This window comes from Rhinichthys klamathensis, unplaced genomic scaffold (assembly GCF_029890125.1).
Source record: "Rhinichthys klamathensis goyatoka isolate OS25496 unplaced genomic scaffold, OSU_Roscu_1.1 h1tg000407l_1, whole genome shotgun sequence".
Classification (NCBI taxonomy): domain Eukaryota; kingdom Metazoa; phylum Chordata; class Actinopteri; order Cypriniformes; family Leuciscidae; genus Rhinichthys; species Rhinichthys klamathensis.
In genome coordinates this window covers 230,070-249,048 of record NW_026606908.1, presented here as the reverse complement: position 1 = coordinate 249,048, position 18,979 = coordinate 230,070, and the positions used below count along the sequence as shown (strand labels likewise).

Below are 18,979 nucleotides of genomic sequence, written 5' to 3'. Positions count from 1 at the left end.
ATTAAATATTTTCAAATCTCTCAAATATTTTTTGAGCATCAAATCAGCATATTTGAATGATTTCTGGATTTCAATGAATACTGATGCTGACAATTCAGTTCTTTAACCGTTATTTTAAGTTGTAAAAATATTTCACAATAATACTATTGCATTTTTGATCAAATAAATGCAACCTATGTGAACATAAGAGACTTCTTTCAAAAACATTAAAATCTTAATTATGCTAAACCTTTGAGCAGTTTTGTGTGTGTGTGTGTGAGTGCGCGCACCACTTAGTGATCAACATTTCCCCCCAGCAACCGCGACTAAAAACAATCTAGTACCATCCATATAATATCATAAAATTTAAGTGACAGACAAACAGTGATGGGAATAACGGCGTTATAAATAAACGGCGTTACTAACGGCGTCATCTTTTTCAGTAACGAGTAATCAAACGAATTACTGTTTCCCCCGTTACAACGCAGTTATCGTTACTGACAAAAAAATGTGGCGTTACCATAATTGAACTCACTGAAGCGGTTTTCATCCGAGTAGGCTCTCTCTCCGCCATAGCACCTGCAAAGTTTTTTTTCTCTGGTGTGTGTGTGTGTATGTGTGTGTTTATGAGGCGCTGGAGTGGACAAAAGCGAAGCGAACGCCGCAAGCGCGCTCAAATGCGCGAGAGAGACCGAGTGTGTCCGAGAGCGCGCTCAACAGTTGCGCAAGAGAGACCGAGGGTGTCCGAGCATTATATAGTTTGTTTAGAAATAAATGACATACAGTATTTCAGCATTAGACAGCATTATCTATAGCCTATTGGTATCATCTGCAACGTTAATTAATTTACATGGTTATACAAATAAAATCTAAAAAAATACCTACAGGGAACGTTCTGTTTAGGTTATAAAATAAAACCCGAAAATAACCTGCAGGGAACATTCACAGAAAACATCTTTGTTTGACCAGTTGTAAACACGTGCGACAAACATGTCTAGAATTTGGCTTAAATAACCTCTGATGATGACGTTCGCTATAGGTTATAAAAATAAACCCCCAAAATATTATATTTTAGTATTATTATTATTTTTTGGGGGGGTAAATTGTTCAGTATTATATTGAGAGAGCACTTGTTAAACTGTTTACTTTTGTTAGGAAGAAAATACTTAGGCTACAGTATGTCTAATAGTTGTGAAGTTGTGTAACAGTTTTATCATTTGAATATGCCCAAAGAGTATTTTATTTATTTTTTTGGTACATTTCTTAAGAAGCATAATTTATTTTTAAACTTATTTGTTGGCCAGTTGGGGTCTGTGGCTCTGTGCGATATTAAGTATAAACCATCTATAATGTTTTATTGTTCTACTATATTAATGCTAATATTTAGAATAATATATTGAATTGAATAGGCGTCTCTCACATTGTCCCACAGCAACATTAAAATAGAATAAATTATTATTATAAAACATTGAACACTAATCTACACTATTAAGTGTCTATTTCATTAATTTAACATATTTAATACTGGGGGCATCCAAATTATTTGATATAGGCCTATTTAAAAAAAAAAATTAAAGTAATGCAATAGTTACTTTCTCTGGTAATTAGTTACTTTTATAATGATGTAACTCAGTTACTAACTCAGTTATTATTTGTGAGAAGTAACTAGTAACTATAACTAATTACTTTTTTTAAGTAACATGCTCAACACTGCAGACAAATACTTTTAAGGATTTGAACAATACATATATTTTATAATTGAACCATAAACTTTTTTTTTTAAATGCCACGTGGTTTGATATTTTGTTAACCTAATTCAGTGACAATCATGGTATCAAAGATGTTTTGTTGTCGCTGTACATTGCTGAATGTGTCTAAGGATGTAGTGTTGTCTGCAGTGCTACGCTGTGGATGAAGAATCAGAGGTGAAGATGCTTGAACAAGCTGCTCACTATCACAGAGCTCAGCAGCAGAATCCAGCCACAGCGGTTCCTCTTCTGGCGCTGTTTTGCGGCAAAGTTCGCCTCATATTTTACTATACACTTGTTTCTGTCTTTTTTGCTGATGTTACTGCTCTGTACCATCTCATGCGTAAAATGTCTTCTGTTCTATCCAGTCTGATCCACTGGCATACATCATGGTACCACACTACTCTAATGGAAGTCTCAGGGCCATTCAGAAATCCTCCCCACTGTCCTCTTGTGTGAGTGCATCACTTCCAAATGTATTTGACAAACTTTACCACTTGTCTACAATGCAAACAGAATAACATAAAATTCTCATAAAGCACGCAAATCTTATTTTATCTTTTCATTATTAAGAATTGAGTCATGACTGATTTTTATAATTTTATTTATTTAGACAAAAAGTATAGAATTTTAATATCAGCTGTAACATAAAACATATTTATTGGCTAGAATTTACATTTTGGTGCATCCATTTTGTGATTATTTTATTTGAAATGCATAAATCTATTTTTGTCCTCTGATTTTTATTTATGTATTGTGACGTAGGAGGTTAGGAAGGTGATGAAGGGTGTAGCTCTGGGACTGCAGAGTCTTCATGCAGCATCTGTTACTCATGCATCTTTGCATCCCAACAACGTGTTTGCCATCGGCCGAGAGAAAGGCATTGTTGGAGATTACGATCTCACAAAGTCACCTGTAAGTGAAATTTAATAAAATGCAACTTCATTGACATTATGGATTAATTTACCTTTTGGGAGAAAAAAACTAAATGGAAACAGACCTGATCTTGATCATTAAACCTCAGACAATAGTTTTGAAAATGTATATATATATTTTTTTAGGAGCAGAGGGTGTTTGACAGCGGGATGGTGGCCGGTTCCATCAGTTTGGTGGCTCCAGAGTTGAAGCAGGGTCAGCCGCCTTCCCCAGCCGCTGATATGTATGCCTTTGGAGGAATCATGCTCTGGGTAGAACTATTGCTTGCTTGCTTATTTATTTATTTATGAAATACAATTATAAGTTAATTAGTGGTGCTTGCCTATGGCGAAGCAACACTATTGTTATCTCACATACTTATTATTAGTGGTGCTTGCCTATGGCGAAGCAACACTATTGTTATCTCACATACTTATTATTAGTGGTGCTTGCCTATGGCGAAGCAACACTATTGTTATCTCACATACTTATTATTCTTATTCTTCTTATTCTTATTAGTGGTGCTTGCCAAAGGCAAAGCAACACTAGTGTTATTGTGCATACTTATTATTCTTATTATTCCACACAAAGTTTGGCGCGCTACTCCTCCCGCAGCTTTTGTCACACACACCTGAGTGAGGCGTCAAATCGACCGGCTCATTGAGGAGAGGTGTGCTATGACTTTTCTAAGAGATCGGGTGTACGATGTTCGCACAGCGAACGAAAAAGCGGCCAAAAAAGTCCCATTGACTTAACATTGCGGAATTTTCAAAAATTCAAATCCAAACTGCCACTTTCACACACATCCACAGAAAAGGGCCTGACAGCCCTGCTGTCAGGCCCTCTCTCTCTCCCTCAGAGGATTTATTTTATCAAGCAGCCAATAAGTAATGGCCTAAAATCTTCAAAGCCACACCATAGCAACCAGTTACAGCACCCTAGCAACCGTGGGTGATAGGCACGAGGCCGCAGGCCTCGTGCCATACTAAATAACTCTATAAAAACTCTATAAAACTCTATAAAAACTCCAAATAAAAACTCCACAGTAATTATCTGTTAAAAAATACACGCCGACATCACACACCCCTGATTGAGGCGTCAAATTGTGCGGATTATTGAGGAGAGGTGTGGTATGATTTTTCTTAGCGATCAGGGGTACGGTGTTCGCCCCAGGGGCAAATCATTGGGTAAAAAAGTCCCATAGACTTAACATTGTCACAAAATTTGTGAGATCATATCTTTTGAACAGAAGGTCATAGAGACTTGGGGTTGGGCTCTTTTGACTCGGCCTATCAAGAAGCCAATAAGTAGTGACATAATAACTTCATGGTCACGCCCTAGCAACCACTTAGGGCACCCTAGCAACCATAAAACTACATTTCCAAGCCATATTTCAGCTCCAGAAAAAAGTAGAAACATGGAGTTTGGCTTTTTTGACTTAGACTGTCAACTACTCTTTAAATATCATCTCATAAACTGTATAAGCACACCATAGCAACCATATAGAGTACCCTAGTAACCACCTGAACACATGAATATGACATTTCTCAGCACCAGAACATCGTACAGACGTGTTTTTTGTCTCGTATGCAATCGTGTGCCACACTCTAGCAACCGAGCTGCGAATTTTGCCACTGCAAGCACCACTTCACATTTTCTTCTGGAAATGTACATTCTAGTTCTTATTCTTATTCTTATTCTTCTGGCCACTTTTTGACGCGCTACTCCTCCCGCAGTTTTTGTCACAGACCCACGAATGAGGTGTCAAAACGTGCGGCCTGTTCGGGAATGGTGTGCTATGACTTTTATAAGGGATCGGGGGTACGATGTTCGCCCCAGGGGCGAAAAACCGGCCGAAAAATCCCATAGACTTAACATTGCGTCAAACTTTGACGAGTCGTAGCTCGGAACGAGGATGTCGCAGAAACGTGTAATTTACCACATTTGAAGAGGCTGACAGGCTCTGTAAGAATATACCACACAATGGGGTAAAAGTTGCACCCCTGTGGGGCAGGAGCTGCCCAAAGTTGCCCCATTGACTTACTATGGTGTAGGACGGCCCATGAAATGGGCCGTCCTACACCATAGAAACCGCTTTTATATTGAACATAACTCTGGATCACAGTGTCGTAGAGACAAAGGGGCGGGCTCATTTTACTCAGACGGCCAATCAGTCTCTCAGGATCATTGTGAAGCTATCTAGCCACGCCCTAGCAACCATTTAGAGCTCCTTAGCAACAAGTTCCATAGACTTCCATTGAAAGAGATCGAAGGGATATCTCTGGACTGAATTGTCATAGAAACATGAGGGTGGTCTCGTTTGACTCGGGGCAGCAAACAGCCAATCATGAATCACCTCAACACTTCCTAGCCACGCCCTAGCAACCATTGTCGAGCACCTTAGCAACCAAAATCCAAAGAGGAATATCGTCCATTCTGAATGTCACAGAGGCATGGGAGTTGGTTTATATCATTCATACTGACAAGCAGCCTTTGGAGTTTCATGATTGGCAGCTGCCAAGCCACTCCCTAGCAACCAAACAGAGTACCCTAGCAACCATTTTGCAAGACCTACATCTCTCTATCAGAACATCGTAGAGAGATGGGGGTTGATTTATATCATTCATACTGACAAGCAGCCTTTGGAGTTTCATCATTGGCAGCTGCCAAGCCACTCCCTAGCAACCAAACAGAGTACCCTAGCAACCATTTTCCAAGACCTACATCTCTGCATCAGAACATCGTATAGAGATGGGGGTTGGGTATTTTAACTCATGCTGGCACACAGGACCTTCAACATGCTAAACATGCTAGCTGTGATTAGCTACATGCTAATATTGATTAGCTAAGTGCTAAATCATGCCATGAACATTATAAAAACTCTATAGTAACCAAATGTGAACACTACCAACCACCTAGTAACACCATAGCAACCATCCAGAATACCATAGCAACCACCTAAAACACCCTACCAACCACCCAAAACACCCTAGCAACCACCTAGCAACACCCTAGCAACCACCCAGATTACCCTGGCAACCACCTAGCAACACCCTAGCAACCACTCAGAACACCCTAGCAACCACCCAGAACACCCTAGCAACCGCCTAGCAACCACCCAAAACACCTTAGCAACCACCCAGAATACCCTAGCAACCGCATAGCAACAACATAGCAACCACCCAGAACCGCCTAGCAACCGCCTAGCAACACCCTAGCAACCACCCAGAACACCCTAGCAACCGCCTAGCAACACCCTAGCAACCAACCAGAACACCCTAGTAACCCCCTAGCAACACCCTAGCAACCACCCAGAACACCCTAGCAACCGCCTAGCAACCACCCAGAATACCCTAGCAACCGCATAGCAACACCATAGCAACCACCCAGAACACCCTAGCAACCGCCTAGCAACGCCCTAGCAACCACCCATAATACCCTAGCAACCACCTAGTAACACCTTAGCAACCATGCTAGCAACATGCTAGCAACATGCTAAACATGCTAGCATGATGCTAGCAATATGCTAATCATGCTAGCATCTAGCTAAAACATGTTTGCAACATGCTTATTTTTGCTAGCATCATGCTAGCAACATGCTAATCATGCTAGCATCATGCTAGCAACATGCTAATCATGCTAGCATGTTGGTAGCATGATGCTAACAACATGCTAATCATGCTAGCATGTTGGTAGCATGATGCTAACAACATGCTAATCATGCTAGCATGATGCTACCAACATGCTAATCATGCTAGCATGATGCTACCAACATGCTAATCATGCTAGCATGATGCTAGCAACATGCTAGCAACATGCTAGCAAAATGCTAATCATGCTAACATCATGCTAGCAACATGCTAATCATGCTAGCAACATGCTAATAATGCTAGCATAATGCTAACAACATGCTAATCATGCTAGCATGATAATAGCAACATGCTAATCATGCTAGCATCTTGGTAAAAACTAGCTAACCGCACGCTAGCAACCGAGCGGCGAGTTTTGCCACTGCAAGCACCACTTCACATTTTCTTCTGGAAATGTAAATTCTAGTTAGTGGTGCTTGCCTATGGCGAAGCAACACTATTGTTATCTCACATACTTATTATTCTTCTTCTTCTTCTTCTTCTTATTATTATTCTTCTGGCCACTTTTTGACGCGCTACTCCTCCCGCAGTTTTTGTCACAGACCCATGAATGAGGTGTCAAAACGTGCAGCCTGTTCGGGAATGGTGTGCTATGACTTTTATAAGAGATCGGGGGTACGATGGTCGCCCCAGGGGCGAAAAACGGCCCAAAAAAATCCCATAGACTTAACATTGCGAAAAACTTTGACGAGCCGTAGCTCGGAACGAGGATGTCGCAGAAACGTGAAATTTGCCACATTTGAAGAGGCTGACAGGCTCTGTAAGAACATACCACACAATGGGGTAAAAGTTGCACCCCTGTGGGGCAGGAGGGGCCCAAAGTTGCCCCATTGACTTACTATGGTGTAGGACGGCCCATGAAATGGGCCGTCCTACACCATAGAAACCGCTTTTGTATTGAACATAACTCTGGATCACAGTGTCATAGAGACAAGAGGGCGGGCTCATTTTACTCAGACAACCAATCAGTCTCTCAGGATCATTGTGAAGCTATTAAGCCACGCCCTAGCAACCATTTAGAGCACCTTAGCAACAACTCCCATAGACTTCCATTGAAAGAGATCGAAGGGATATCTCTGGACTCAATTGTCATAGAAACATGAGGGTGGTCTCGTTTGACTCGGGGCAGCAAACCGCCAATCATGAATCACCTCAACACTTCCTAGCCACGCCCTAGCAACCATTGTAGAGCACCTTAGCAACCAAAATCCAAAGAGGAATATCGTCCATTCTGAATGTCACAGAGGCATGGGAGTTGGTTTATATCATTCATACTGACAAGCAGCCTTTGGAGTTTCATGATTGGCAGCTGCCAAGCCACTCCCTAGCAACCAAACAGAGTACCCTAGCAACCATTTTGCAAGACCTACATCTCTGCATCAGAACATCGTATAGAGATGGGGGTTGGTTTATACATTCACATTGACTTTGGAGCTTCATGATTGGCAGCTGCCAAGCCACTCCCTAGCAACCAAACAGTGTACCCTAGCAACCGTTTTGCAAGACCGATATCTCTGCATCAGAACATCGTATAGAGATGGGGGTTGGGTCTTTTGACTCATGCTAGCAAACAGGACTTGCTACATGCTACACATGCTAGCAGTGAATAGCTACATGCTAATATTGATTAGCTAAGTGCTAAATCATGCCAATAAAATGCTACAAACTCAACAGTAACCATCTTTGACAACTACCAACCACCTAGTAACACCATAGCAACCACACAGATTACCCTAGCAACCACCCAGAACACCCTAGCAACTGCCTAGCAACGCCCTAGCAACCACCCAGAACACCCTAGCAACCGCCTAGCAACCACCCAGGATACCCTAGCAACTGCCTAGCAACACCCTAGCAACCACCCAGAACACCCTAGCAACTGCCTAGCAACGCCCTAGCAACCACCCAAATTACCCTAGCAACCGCCTAGCAACCACCCAGGATACCCTAGCAACTGCCTAGCAACCACCCAGAACACCCTAGGCAACTGCCTAGCAACCACCCAGAACACCCTAGCAACCATCCAGAATACCTTAGCAACAACCTAGCAACACCCTAGCAACCACCCTGAACACCCTAGGAATGCCCTAGCAACCACACAAATTACCCTAGCAACCGCTTAGCAACCACCCAGGATACCCTAGCAACTGCCTAGCAACGCCCTAGCAACCATCTAGAACACCCTAGCAACCGCCTAGCAACACCCTAGCAACCACCTAGTAATACCTTAGCAACCATGCTAGCAACATGCTAAACATGCTAGCATCATGCTAGCAACATGCTAATCATGCTAGCATAATGCTAGCAACATGCTATTCATGCTAGCATGATGCTAGAAACATGCTAATCATGCTAGCAACTAGCTACAAACATGCTAGGAACAGGCTAATCATGCTAGCATCATGCTAGCAACATGCTAATCATGCTAGTAACATGGTAGCAACATGCTAATCATGCTACAAATATGCTAGAAACATGCTAATCATGCTAGCATCATGCTAGCAACATGCTAATCATGCTAGCATCATGCTAGCAACATGCTAATCATGCTAGCATCATGCTAGCATCATGCTAGCAACATGCTAATCATGCTAGCAACATGCTAGCAATATGCTAGCAACATGCTAATCATGCTAGCATCATGCTAGCAACATGCTAATCATGCTAGCATCATGCTAGCAACATGCTAGCAACATGCTAAACATGCTAGCATCATGCTAGCAACATGCTAATCATGCTAGCATCATGCTAGCAACATGCTAGCAACATGCTAAACATGCTAGCATCATGCTAGCAAGATGCTAGCAACATGCTAGCAACATGCTAAACATGCTAGCATCATGCTAGCAACATGCTAAACATGCTAGCATGATGCTAGCAATATGCTAATCATGCTAGCATGATGCTAGCAATATGCTAATCATGCTAGCATGATGCTAGCAATATGCTAATCATGCTAGCATGATGCAAATAATGCTAGCATCTAACTAAAACATGTTTGCAACATTCTTATTTTTGCTAGCATCATGCTAGCAACATGCTAGCATAATGGGAGAATCTAACTAAAACATGCTAGTAACATGCTTATAATGCTAGCATGATGCTAGCAACATGCTAATCATGCTAGCATGATGCTAGCAACATGCTAATCATGCTAATCATGCTAGCATCTTGGTAAAAACTAGCTAACCGCACGCTAGCAACCGAGCGGCGAGTTTTGCCACTGCAAGCACCACTTCACATTTTCTTCTGGAAATGTACATTCTAGTATTGTGATTACTATTCACCTAGACAAAACTTCGGCACGCTACTCCTCCCGCACGTTTTCTCGTAGACCCATGAATGAGGTGTCAAATCGACCGGTTCATTGAGGAGAGGTGTGCTATGTCTTTTCTAAGCGATCGGTTGTACGATGTTCGTTTGGCGGGCGAAAAAATTTCCGAAAAAAGTCCCATAGACTTAACATTGGCACAAAATATGTGAGATCATATCTTTTGACCAGAAGGTCATAGAGACTTGGGATTGGGCTCTTTTGACTCGGCCTATCAAGCAGCCAATAAGTAGTGACATAACAACTTCATTATCCCGCCCTAGCAACCACTTAGGGCAGCCTAGCAACCATAAAACAACATATTCAAGCCATATCTCAGCTCCAGAAAATAGAGGAAACATGGAGTTTGCCTTTTTTGACTCAGACTGTCAACTAGTCTTTAAATATCATCTCATAAACTCTATAAGCACACCATAGCAACCATATAGGGTACCCTAGCAACCACTTGAACACATGAATAATCCATATCTCAGCTCCACAATATCGTACAGACATGGTTGTTGGCTCGTATGCAATCATGTACAACAACCTAGCAACCGAGCGGCGAGTTTTGCCACTGCAAGCACCACTTCACATTTTCTTCTGGAAATGTACATTCTAGTATTGTGATTACTATTCACCTAGACAAAACTTCGGCACGCTACTCCTCCCGCACGTTTTCTCGTAGACCCATGAATGAGGTGTCAAATCGACCGGTTCATTGAGGAGAGGTGTGCTATGTCTTTTCTAAGGGATCGGTTGTACGATGATCGTCCGGCGGGAGATAGATTGGCCCAAAAAAGTCCCATAGACTTAACATTGGCACAAAATTTGTGAGATCATATCTTTTGACCAGAAGGTCATAGAGACTTGGGGTTGGGCTCTTTTGACTCGGCCTATCAAGAAGCCAATAAGTAGTGATATAACAACTTCATAGCCGTGCCCTGGCAACCACTTAGGGCACCCTAGCAACCATAAAACTACATTTCCAAGCCATATTTCAGCTCCAGAAAATAGTAGAAACATGGAGTTTGCTAACCTAACCTAACCCTTTAAATATCATCTCATAAACTGTATAAGCACACCATAGCAACCATATAGAGTACCCTAGTAACCACCTGAACACATGAATAAGCCATATCTCAGCACCAGAACATCGTACAGACGTGTTTGTTGTCTCGTATGCAATAATGTACCACACCCTAGCAACCGAGCGGCGAGTTTTGCCACTGCAAGCACCACTTCACATTTTCTTCTGGAAATGTACATTCTAGTTCTTCTTATTATTATTCTTCTGGCCACTTTTTGACGCGCTACTCCTCCCGCAGTTTTTGTCACAGACCCATGAATGAGGTGTCAAAACGTGCGGCCTGTTCGGGAATGGTGTGCTATGACTTTTCTAAGAGATCGGGGGTACGATGGTCGCCCCAGGGGCGAAAAACGGCCCAAAAAAATCCCATAGACTTAACATTGCGAAAAACTTTGACGAGTCATAGCTCAGAGTGTGAATTTCGCAGAAACGTGAAATTTGCCACATTTGAAGAGGCTGACAGACTCTGTAAGAACATACCACACAATGGGGTAAAAGTTGCACCCCTGGGGGGCAGGAGCTGCCCAAAGTTTCCCCATTGACTTACTATGGTGTAGGACGGCCCATGAAATGGGCCGTCCTACACCATAGAAACCGCTTTTATATTGAACATAACTCTGGATCACAGTGTCATAGAGACAAGGGGGCGGGCTCATTTTACTCAGACAACCAATCAGTCTCTCAGGATCATTGTGAAGCTATCAAGCCACGCCCTAGCAACCATTTAGAGCACCTTAGCAACAACTCCCATAGACTTCCATTGAAAGAGATCGAAGGGATATCTCTGGACTGAATTGTCATAGAAACATGAGGGTGGTCTCGTTTGACTCGGGGCAGCAAACAGCCAATCATGAATCACCTCAACACTTCCTAGCCACGCCCTAGCAACCATTGTCGAGCACCTTAGCAACCAAAATCCAATGAGGGATATCTTCCATTCTGAATGTCACAAAGGCGTGGGAGTTGGTTTATATCATTCATAGTGACAAGAAGCCTTTGGAGTTTCATGATTGGCAACTGCCAAGCCACTCCCTAGCAACCAAACAGAGTACCCTAGCAACCATTTTGCAAGACCAATATCTCTGCATCAGAACATCGTATAGAGATGGGGGTTGGTTTATACATTCACATTGACTTTGGAGCTTCATGATTGGCAGCTGCCAAGCCACTCCCTAGCAACCAAACAGAGTACCCTAGCAACCGTTTTGCAAGACCAATATCTCTGCATCAGAACATCGTATAGAGATGGGGGTTGGGTCTTTTGACTCATGCTAGCAAACAGGACTTGCTACATGCTACACATACTAGCAGTGAATAGCTACATGCTAATATTGATTAGCTAAGTGCTAAATCATGCCAATAAAATGCTACAAACTCAACAGTAACCATCTTTGACAACTACCAACCACCTAGTAACACCATAGCAACCACCCAAATTACCCTAGCAACACCCTAGCAACCACCCAGAACACCCTAGCAACTGCCTAGCAACGCCCTAGCAACCACCCAGAACACCCTAGCAACCGCCTAGCAACACCCTAGCAACCACCCAGAACACCCTAGCAACCGCCTAGCAACCACTCAAAACATTTCATGGGCCGTCCTACACCATAGAAACCGCTTTTATATTGAACATAACTCTGGATCACAGTGTCATAGAGACAAGGGGGCGGGCTCATTTTACTCAGACAACCAATCAGTCTCTCAGGATCATTGTGAAGCTATCAAGCCACGCCCTAGCAACCATTTAGAGCACCTTAGCAACAACTCCCATAGACTTCCATTGAAAGAGATCGAAGGGATATCTCTGGACTGAATTGTCATAGAAACATGAGGGTGGTCTCGTTTGACTCGGGGCAGCAAACAGCCAATCATGAATCACCTCAACACTTCCTAGCCACGCCCTAGCAACCATTATCGAGCACCTTAGCAACCAAAATCCAAATAATGATATCTTCCATTCTGAATGTCACAAAGGCGTGGGAGTTGGTTTATATCATTCATACTGACAAGAAGCCTTTGGAGTTTCATGATTGGCAGCTGCCAAGCCACTCCCTAGCAACCAAACAGAGTACCCTAGCAACCATTTAGCAAGGCCTATATCTCTGCATCAAAACATCGTATAGACATGGGGGTTGGTTTATACATTCACATTGACTTTGGAGCTTCATGATTGGCAGCTGCCAAGCCACTCCCTAGCAACCAAACAGAGTACCCTAGCAACCGTTTTGCAAGACCAATATCTCTGCATCAGAACATCGTATAGAGATGGGGGTTGGCTCTTTTGACTCATGCTAGCAAACAGGACTTGCTACATGCTACACATGCTAGCAGTGAATAGCTACATGCTAATATTGATTAGCTAAGTGCTAAATCATGCCAATAAAATGCTACAAACTCAATAGTAACCATCTTTGACAACTACCAACCACCTTGTAACACCATAGCAACCACTCAAATTACCCTAGCAACCACCCAGAACACCCTAGCAACTGCCTAGCAACGCCCTAGCAACCACCCAGAACACCCTAGCAACTGCCTAGCAACCAACCAGGATACCCTAGCAACCACCTAGCAACGCCCTAGCAACCACCCAGATTACCCTAGCAACCGCCTAGCAACGCCCTAGCAACCGCCTAGCAACCACCCAGAACACCCTAGCAACTGCCTAGCAACCACCCAGAACACCCTAGCAACCGCCTAGCAACCGCCCAGGATACCCTAGCAACTGCCTAGCAACGCCCTAGCAACCACCCAGAACACCATAGCAACGGCCTAGCAACACCCTAGCAACCACTCAGAACACCCTAGCAACCACCTAGCAACACCATAGCAACCGCCTAGCAACACCCAAGCAACCACCCAGAATACCCTAGCAACCACCTAGCAACACCCTAGCAACCACTCAGAACACCCTAGCAACCGCCCAGAATACCCTAGCAACACCCTAGCAAGCACCCAGAATACCCTAGCAACCGCCTAGCAACACCATAGCAACCACCCAGAATACCCTAGCAACCGCCTAGCAACACCCTAGCAACCACCCAGAACACCCTAGCAACCGCCTAGCAACACCCTAGCAACCACCCAGAATACCCTAGCAACCACCTAGCAACACCCTAGCAACCACCCAGAACACCCTAGCAACCGCCTAGCAACACCCTAGCAACCACCTAGCAACCACCCACAATACCCTAACAACCAACCAGAACACCCTAGCAACCCCCTAGCAACCACCCAGAACACCCTAGCAACTGCCTAGCAACCACCCAGAATACCCTAGCAACCGCATAGCAACACCATAGCAACCACCCAGAACACCCTAGCAACACCCTAGCAACCACTCAGAACACCCTAGCAACCGCCTAGCAACACCCTAGCAACCACCTAGCAACCACCCAAAACACCCTAACAACCACCCAGAATACCCTAGCAACCGCCTAGCAACGCCCTAGCATGATGCTAGCATGATGCTAGAAACATGCTAATCATGCTAGCAACTAGCTACAAACATGCTAGCAACAGGCTAATCATGCTAGCATCAAGCTAGCAACATGCTAATCATGCTAGTAACATGCTAGCAATATGCTAGCAACATGCTAATCATGCTAGCATCATGCTAATCATGCTAGCATCATGCTAGCAACATGCTAGCAACATGCTAATCATGTTAGCATCATGCTAGCAACATGCTAGCAACATGCTAAACATGCTAGCATCATGTTAGCAACATGCTAAACATGCTAGCATGATGCTAGCAATATGCTAATCATGCTAGCATATAGCTAGCATGATGCTAACAACATGCTAATCATGCTAGCATGATGCTAGCAACATGCTAATCATGCTAGCATGATGCTAGCAACATGCTAATCATGCTAGCAACATGCTAGCAACATGCTAGCAACATGCTAATCATGCTAGCATCATGCTAGCAACATGCTAATAATGCTAACAACATGCTAATCATGCTAGCATGATGTTAGCAACATGCTAATCATGCTAGCATCTTGGTAAAAACTAGCTAACCGCACGCTAGCAACCGAGCGGCGAGTTTTGCCACTGCAAGCACCACTTCACATTTTCTTCTGGAAATGTACATTCTAGTTCTTCTTCTTCTTCTTCTTATTATTCTTCTGGCCACTTTTTGACGCGCTACTCCTCCCGCAGTTTTTGTCACAGACCCATGAATGAGGTGTCAAAACGTGCGGCCTGTTCGGGAATGGTGTGCTATGACTTTTCTAAGAGAACGGGGGTACGATGGTCGCCCCAGGGGCGAAAAACGGCCCAAAAAAATCCCATAGACTTAACATTGCGAAAAACTTTGACGAGCCGTAGCTCGGAACGAGGATGTCGCAGAAACGTGAAATTTGCCACATTTGAAGAGGCTGACAGGCTCTGTAAGAACATACCACACAATGGGGTAAAAGTTGCACCCCTGAGGGGCAGGAGGGGCCCAAAGTTGCCCCATTGACTTACTATGGTGTAGGACGGCCCATGAAATGGGCCGTCCTACACCATAGAAACCGCTTTTGTATTGAACATAACTCTGGATCACAGTGTCATAGAGACAAGAGGGTGGGCTCATTTTACTCAGACAACCAATCAGTCTCTCAGGATCATTGTGAAGCTATTAAGCCACGCCCTAGCAACCATTTAGAGCACCTTAGCAACAACTCCCATAGACTTCCATTGAAAGAGATCGAAGGGATATCTCTGGACTCAATTGTCATAGAAACATGAGGGTGGTCTCGTTTGACTCGGGGCAGCAAACAGCCAATCATGAGTCACCTCAACACTTCCTAGCCACGCCCTAGCAACCATTGTCGAGCACCTTAGCAACCAAAATCCAAAGAGGAATATCGTCCATTCTGAATGTCACAGAGGCATGGGAGTTGGTTTATATCATTCATACTGACAAGCAGCCTTTGGAGTTTCATGATTGGCAGCTGCCAAGCCACTCCCTAGCAACCAAACAGAGTACCCTAGCAACCATTTTGCAAGACCTACATCTCTGCATCAGAACATCGTATAGAGATGGGGGTTGGTTTATACATTCACATTGACTTTGGAGCTTCATGATTGGCAGCTGCCAAGCCACTCCCTAGCAACCAAACAGTGTACCCTAGCAACCGTTTTGCAAGACCAATATCTCTGCATCAGAACATCGTATAGAGATGGGGGTTGGCTCTTTTGACTCATGCTAGCAAACAGGACTTGCTACATGCTAAACATGCTAGCTGTGAATAGCTACATGCTAATATTGATTAGCTAAGTGCTAAATCATGCCATGAACATTATAAAAACTCTATAGTAACCAAATGTGAACACTACCAACCACCTAGTAACACCATAGCAACCATCCAGAATACCATGGCAACCACCCAAAACACCCTAGCAACCGCCTAGCAACACCATAGCAACCACCCAGAATACCCTAGCAACCGCCTAGCAACACCCTAGCAACAACCCAGAATACCCTAGCAACCACTCAGAACACCCTAGCAACCGCCTAGCAACACCCTAGCAACCACCAAGAACACCCTAGCAACCGCCTAGCAACACCCTAGCAACCACCCAGAATACCCTAGCAACCACCTAGCAACACCCTAGCAACCACCCAGAACACCCTAGCAACCGCCTAGCAACACCCTAGCAACCACCCAGAACGCCCTAGCAACCGCCTAGCAACACCCTAGCAACCATCCAGAAGACCATAGCAACCGCCTAGCAACACCCTAGCAACCACCCAAAACACCCTAGCAACACCCTAGCAACCCCCTAGCAACACCCTAGCAACCACCCAGAACACCCTAGCAACCGCCTAGCAACCACCCAAAACATCTTAGCAACCACCCAGAACACCCTAGCAACACCCTAGCAACCACTCAGAACACCCTAGCAACCACCCAGCAACACCCTAGCAACCACCCAGAATACCCTAGCAACCACTTAGCAACACCCTAGCAACCACTCAGAACACCCTAGCAACCGCCTAGCAACACCCTAGCAACCACCCAGAACACCCTAGCAACCGCCTAGCAACACCCTAGCAACCACTCAGAACACCCTAGCAACCGCCTATGAACCACCCAGAACACCCTAGCAACCACCCAAAACACCCTAGCAACACCCTAGCATCCACCCAGAACACCCTAGCAACCGCCTAGCAACCACCCAAAACACCTTAGCAACCACCCAGAATACCCTAGCAACCGCATAGCAACACCATAGCAACCACACAGAACCACACGCTAGCAACCGAGCGGCGAGTTTTGCCACTGCAAGCACCACTTCACATTTTCTTCTGGAAATGTACATTCTAGTTAGTGGTGCTTGCCTATGGCAAAGCAACACTAGTGTTATTGTGCATACTTATTATTCTTATTCTTCTTATTCTTCTTATTCTTCTTCTTATTCTTCTGGCCACTTTTTGACGCGCTACTCCTCCCGCAGTTTTTGTCACAGACCCATGAATGAGGTGTCAAAACGTGCGGCCTGTTCGGGAATGGTGTGCTATGACTTTTCTAAGGGATCGGGGGTACGATGTTCGCCCCAGGGGCGAAAAACCGGCCGAAAAATCCCATAGACTTAACATTGCGTCAAACTTTGACGAGTCGTAGCTCGGAACGAGGATGTCGCAGAAACGTGTAATTTACCACATTTGAAGAGGTTGACAGGCTCTGTAAGAACATACCACACAATGGGGTAAAAGTTGCACCCCTGGGGCGCAGGAGCTGCCCAAAGTTGCCCCATTGACTTACTATGGTGTAGGACGGCCCATGAAATGGGCCGTCCTACACCATAGAAACCGCTTTTATATTGAACATAACTCTGGATCACAGTGTCGTAGAGACAAAGGGGCGGGCTCATTTTACTCAGACGGCCAATCAGTCTCTCAGGATCATTGTGAAGCTATCAAGCCACGCCCTAGCAACCATTTAGAGCTCCTTAGCAACAAGTTCCATAGACTTCCATTGAAACAGATCAAAGGGATATCTCAGGATATAAGAGTCATAGAAACATGAGGGTGGTCTCGTTTGACTCGGGGCAGCAAACAGCCAATCCTGAATCACCTCAACACTTCCTAGCCACGCCCTAGCAACCATTGTCGAGCACCTTAGCAACCAAAATCCAAAGAGGGATATCTTCCATTCTGAATGTCACAGAGGCATGGGAGTTGGTTTATATCATTCATACTGACAAGCAGCCTTTGGAGTTTCATGACTGGCAGCTGCCAAGCCACTCCCTAGCAACCAAACATAGTACCCTAGCAACCATTTTGTAACAGCTATATCTCAGCATCAGAACATTGTATCGCGATGGGGTTTGGTTTATATCATTCATACTGACAAGCAGCCTTTGGAGTTTCATGATTGGCAGCTGCCAAACCACTCCCTAGCAACCAAACAGAGTACCCTAGCAACCATTTTGTAACAGCTATATCTCAGCATCAGAACATTGTATTGCGATGGGGGTTGGGTCTTTTGACTCATGTTAACACACAGGACTTTCAACATGCTAAACATGCTAGCTGTGAATAGCTACATGCTAATATCGATTAGTTAAGTGCTAAATGATGCTAGCAACATGCTAATCTTGCTAGTATCTGGCTAAAAACATGCTAGCAAACATGCTAATCATGCTAGCATGATGCTAGCAACATGCTAATCATGCTAGCATGATGCTAGCAACATGCTAATCATGCTAGCATGATGCTAGCAACATGCTAATCATGCTAGCATGATGCTAGCAACATGCTAATCATGCTAGCATGATGCTAGCAACATGCTAATAATGCTAACATCTAACTACAAACATGCTAACAAACATGCTAATCATGCTAGCATGATGCTAGCAACATGCTAATCATGCTAGCATGATGCTAGCAACATGCTAATCATGCTAGCATGATGCTAGCAACATGCTAATCATGCTAGCATGATGCTAGCAACATGCTAATCATGCTAGCATGATGCTAGAAACATGCTAATCATGCTAGCATGATGCTAGCAACATGCTAATCATGCTAGCATCTAGCTACAAACATGCTAATCATGCTAGCATGATGCTAGCAACATGCTAATCATGCTAGCATGATGCTAGCAACATGCTAATCATGCTAGCATGATGCTAGAAACATGCTAATCATGCTAGCATGATGCTAGAAACATGCTAATCATGCTAGCATTATGCTAGCAACATGCCAATCATGCTAGCATGATGCTAGCAACATGCTAATCATGCTAGCATGATGCTAGAAACATGCTAATCATGCTAACATGAT

General features: G+C 44.1%; 1 protein-coding gene across 1 annotated transcript in view; it reads left to right on the top strand.

Annotated features, from left to right (window-relative positions):
* Positions 1–18,979, top strand: part of LOC130070490 (serine/threonine-protein kinase 31-like) — a 46,979-nt gene that overhangs the window by 15,219 nt on the left and 12,781 nt on the right. Inside the window, exons 19-22 of the mRNA XM_056234903.1 lie at positions 1,878–1,997; positions 2,096–2,182; positions 2,493–2,642; positions 2,789–2,914. Of these exons, the coding sequence (XP_056090878.1) occupies positions 1,878–1,997; positions 2,096–2,182; positions 2,493–2,642; positions 2,789–2,914 (483 nt within the window). The remainder of the gene's footprint in view (positions 1–1,877; positions 1,998–2,095; positions 2,183–2,492; positions 2,643–2,788; positions 2,915–18,979) is intronic.